At 31.7% G+C, this 4,672-nt stretch overlaps 1 protein-coding gene across 2 annotated transcripts; it reads left to right on the plus strand.

Annotated features, from left to right (window-relative positions):
• Window positions 1-258: 258 nt before the first annotated feature.
• LOC108326288 (uncharacterized) lies at window positions 259-3,734 on the plus strand. Of its 2 annotated transcripts, none has more exons than XM_017559696.2 (5): window positions 259-485; window positions 1,141-1,474; window positions 2,551-2,655; window positions 2,764-2,811; window positions 3,251-3,734. In XM_017559696.2, the coding sequence occupies exons 2-5, from the start codon at window positions 1,199-1,201 to the stop codon at window positions 3,488-3,490; spliced, it is 669 nt and encodes a 222-aa protein (XP_017415185.1). In that variant the 5' UTR covers window positions 259-485; window positions 1,141-1,198; the 3' UTR covers window positions 3,491-3,734. The 2 variants fall into 2 exon arrangements, with proteins under 2 accessions (XP_017415185.1, XP_017415186.1); XM_017559697.2 differs by having other exon boundaries at window positions 474-577.
• The last annotated feature ends 938 nt before the right edge of the window (window positions 3,735-4,672 follow it).

Raw genomic sequence — 4,672 nt, forward strand, 5'->3', positions numbered from 1 at the left:
CTAGAGAATTAGTGTCGTTTACTGTAACAACATTATTTCTAATTTCAGTGTAACTTTACACAAATTAAAGCATAAAAACTTTCTGAAGTAACATTCAATCTTATGTTAACGCCTCTAAACAGAATTAAAAATGAATAAGATCACGTTGATTAGGTAAAAATAAGTTGATTTATTAATGAAGATAATAATGATGAAAGACTTATAATAATAACAATAATTATAGTAATAATAGAGCAGTAGGAGGTGGCATGATATGAACATGATAACAATCCATTACATTACAGTACGACGTTAATGCTTTGTTGTTTGAAAGTGACTCCCACGTAGCTTTTATTATTATATACATATTCTCTTCCTTCTCTCTCTTTTTCTCTAAATAAATCTAATCGGAATCTTCACCAGTTAATCAGAGCTTTGAGTAGATAAGACTCGTGGATGCGTCATCTCTTTTATTGAACGTTCAATATTGTTATTTTTCATTCCTGGTAAGGGAAAACTCTCTCTTTCTCTCGCACGATTAATCTTAATTATCTTCTTTTCTGATTCATTATTTGGCTTTGCGATCATCAGTAATCAGGTTGGTTTTCATGTACAGTGTTTTGGTCTACGGTTCCTTTTTGAGGGGTGTTCTGTAATTCGGCCATAATCTTGAAAAATCTTGTCTTTGTCCTCAAGACAATAATTTCTCTGAAAAATCTTGAAAAAAAAAACCCATAGATGTGTGTCTCCTTGTCTTTGTCCTTGTCCTTCTGTTGACATTCAGTTATCCTTCTTCTGTCAATCTTGAAATCTTTGATTTGCCTGCAAGATTATTTCAAGACCCTTTCTTGCTGCCACCTTGCCTCCTCAAATTAGGATAACTGCCCTTGCCAAATTAGTGACTTTTTTGGGTTTGGTTACCTGGGGTGCTCTTTTCACCTTCTCCAATTTGTTTTCCTTCTAAAAAGCCCTGAATTTTTTTTTTATTATTATTATTATTTGCAATTCATCGAAATAATTCTGGGTTGAAATAAAGTTTGATTGGGGCTTCTGTGGTTTAGGATTGTGAGATGAATTATGTTTAGTATGTGATCCACCTGATAGGAAACGAATTCAGTTTTTGTTCCTTTTTCACTCAATCTTTCTCACCGTTTAATGCAGGTATTGAGGAAATAGTTTGTCCTTGAAGCTTTGAATATTAACAGACCATCATCAGCAGATGGGGTCTGAAGGTTCTCCAGCAGCTGTAACAACAACAGTTCATGTAACAGGTTTCAAGAAATTCCATGGGGTTTCAGAGAATCCAACGGAAACAATTGTGAATAATTTGATGGAGTATTTAAAGAAGAAGGGTTTGCCAAAAGGGTTAGTTATTGGGAGCTGCAACATTCTTGAGACTGCGGGTGAAAGAGTACTCGATCGCCTCAATAATACATTGCAGTCTGCCATTACTTCCAAGGAGTCTGAATCTCCAAGTTCCAACAGAATTATCTGGGTGAGTTACCCATCTACTTGTTTTGTAGGTTCTCAGTTTATGTTCTCTAGTTAATTTTTTATGAAGTTACTGGTTATTATATCAGATCAAGATTGTTACCTCTCCATGAATTTACAGGTGAATTGTTTAAAAAACCAAAAGTGAGACAATATCATTAAAACGGTGGCAATTAAGGATCCATTTAAGTAAAATTTACCATAAACATTTATAGCAGAAAAATCAAAAAATAATAACATTGAAGTTAGTTAGTCTTTTTTCATTTAACTTTTCCAAAGGGTAATATGATTAAGTTGATTATTGATAACGGAGAAACTCAATTTTCTTATCCCACAAGTGGTTGTGAAGAGCTTTCTCTTCTTCACCTGCCTAAACCTGTTGCAGTTTGCAGTGACTGTGAACAAATGTATTTCTTTTTCTAATATCTCAATAAGCAATGCAGAATGTAAACCATGGCAAGGGTAGTCTGTCCCTTCCGCTCTATCAAAGTTTCGCTTTTAAAGCTATTATACAATTATTGGTATCTTAATATTTAAAGCAGCTGGATCTATATTCAGATAGATTCAACAATTAGGATTTGGCTTCATTAAAGCGAGCAAAGTTAAAATAAGTAGTCTTTGTTGTTGATATCTATGCAAAAGAAAGTTAATGGCTGGTATTTCATTGCATTCATGATCTGTTACATATGTACAATTGTTACCAGTCTTGACTTTTATCTTCAACTTTTGAAATTATTTTATCATCTAAAGTGATCAAGAGACTTTAGAGTCGTAAGATTCAGACAATTAAGGTTTAGGAGAGATAATCACTCGACTATCAACTGAGATTTTTTTGAAAAATTGGATTAGAACTGAACTGAAACTGAAACCTCTATTGGACTTCTTTCTCAGTACCTTAACTGTAATACTAAGGCCGAACTAGAAGGAGTGGATGGTCTTAAGATAAACTCTGAGGCTTTTTTATTCAATTGACGAGTTGAAATCATTCATCTATCCTAAATCTGTAGTCATTGATTAAATTTTCTTTCATTTCAGCATTCATAATCTTATGCTTTGGCTGTTTCTAATTTTTTCATTTAGCTGCATTTTGGGGTTAATAGTGGTGCAACAAGGTTTGCTATAGAGCGTCAAGCTGTCAATGAGGCTACATTCCGCTGCCCTGATGAAACACAATGGAAGCCCCTGGTTAGATTGAATTCACTTTAATAAATTTGTTATAAAGTAGCTTTCATCAAACCTGATTTTAAGAACTATGTCCTCCTTTAGTGAAATTTCCACAATTCTATGTTACAGAAAGAGCCTGTTGTTTCTTCAGATGGTCCAATTACACGAATACGGAAGGTAAATTGGATTGCTTATTTCTCTTACTCATTGTTTAGTATCAATATATTGGGTCCTAATACAGTAATGTTAAGGTTCATTTTATACCATCAAATATTTTAAGGTGCTGTTTTTTGTTGAATTATTTTGATGGCCCTAAAGCTGTAGCTTACATACACCATATTTGATATCATTTAGCATGCTTTTCTACTGTAATTTGGGGATATAGCTCTAGACCCTTTATGTTCTTCATTTATCAAAGCTTAAAAGTAAGGAGTTACAGAAAAAAGTTTTTGGTTTAGCAGTCTGCCTCTTGATGGAGACATAGATTCAAAGTACAAAGTCATTGACTTCCATACAAAAAAACATGATGAAGTACAAAGTTATTGACTTGCATACAAAAAACATGATGAGTGAGCATAATTATTATCTGATATTTCATGTCCTAACTGTTATGCAGACTACCCTTCCCGTGGAGGAGTTAACCAAAATCCTGACAAGTAAAGGTTATAATGTAATGACATCCGATGATGCGGGCAGGTTTGTGTGCAACTATGTTTACTATCATTCCCTTCGCTTTGCGGAGCAGAACGGGATCAAATCCCTTTTTGTGCACGTGCCACTCTTCTCTACAATCAATGAAGAGACCCAAATGCAATTTGCTGCTTCCTTGCTAGAGGTACTTGCTTCATCATGCTAGAAACATTTTCAGATGTAAATGATCTGGTGTTACCTGGTTTGTGAAAGTAGATGAGTGTACTTTGAATAAGACGATATTAAAAGATATTGTTTTGAGATGGAAAATGGTTTATTGCAAATGGCATGTGTAGCAGAGGTGTTTGCTTTATCAGTGAATGTTTATGATTAAAGGCTTCGGAAAATTGTCAAAACTTGTTGTTGATATCTTCAGTGCACATTGTGAATATTTGTTCCGTTGTCTATAATGCTCTGCTCTTATTTTTCATTGTAACTTGCATGAATGAATTGTATCAGGTACACCTCAGTAAAACTGAAAAGTAATAATTCAGAGTGTTTTTTCAGTTTAGATGCCCTGACAATATGTTGAGCCTAGATGAGATAATTAAATTGGAATTGCATATAACTTGCATGTTGATTATGATATTTTAGAGGGGAAAAAATATCATTCAACTACACAAGAGTCTTATGTAAAAAAGGACAACCAATTTTTTGAGAAAGAGTTGATGAATAGAGAAGGAAAGACATATTGAGTGTTTTATACACTCATGAACAAATTTTACTTCCTCATTCTTTTTAGTTAGAATAGAAGATTTCTAAATTGACTATTTTAAATATTTTATTTTAATTATTTTGAATGTTATATATCAATTGTAAAATCATCTAGATGTCACCAACCAGAGTTTTCAACACAATTATTAACTGATGTAAAAATAAAAAAAACTATATCAATTGATTCATCAATCAATGAAATGTCATTTAAAAAAATAAAAATAAGAATGTTTCTACATTATTTGTATAAAATGAACGTAAATGATATCTTTTATATAAGTTGAAAATGCAATGTATCTAATATGATATTTTCTATATTGAATGATATAATACTTTTTACATTGATTATAGACTTGATTAATGTAGAATCTGTTTCGTCAAACTTGATTTGTTTATTTTGTTTCAACCTTGCAAAATTACAATAAAAATTCACAACTACACAATGTAACTGAATTCTTATATTTTAACTAAATTCTAACTTAGGGATATTTATATATATATATATATATATATATATATATATATATATATCATAATTTTATATTTTAAATAACACATATATTCCTATATTCTAAAATTTAAAAATCAAATAAATTAAAAAATTTAACTTGTTATGACAATTTTGAGAAGTGTA

The sequence above is a fragment of the Vigna angularis genome, chromosome 3, assembly GCF_016808095.1.
Source record: "Vigna angularis cultivar LongXiaoDou No.4 chromosome 3, ASM1680809v1, whole genome shotgun sequence".
Classification (NCBI taxonomy): domain Eukaryota; kingdom Viridiplantae; phylum Streptophyta; class Magnoliopsida; order Fabales; family Fabaceae; genus Vigna; species Vigna angularis.

Bases quoted from the DNA above. Each gene is read 5' to 3' on its own strand.
- LOC108326288 (XM_017559696.2), top strand. From the start codon at position 1,199: ATGGGGTCTGAAGGTTCTCCAGCAGCTGTAACAACAACAGTTCATGTA. The intron at 1,475-2,550 runs GTGAGTTACCCA...TTTTTCATTTAG, and splicing joins GTTCCAACAGAATTATCTGG to CTGCATTTTGGGGTTAATAG. The intron at 2,656-2,763 runs GTTAGATTGAAT...TCTATGTTACAG, and splicing joins AAACACAATGGAAGCCCCTG to AAAGAGCCTGTTGTTTCTTC.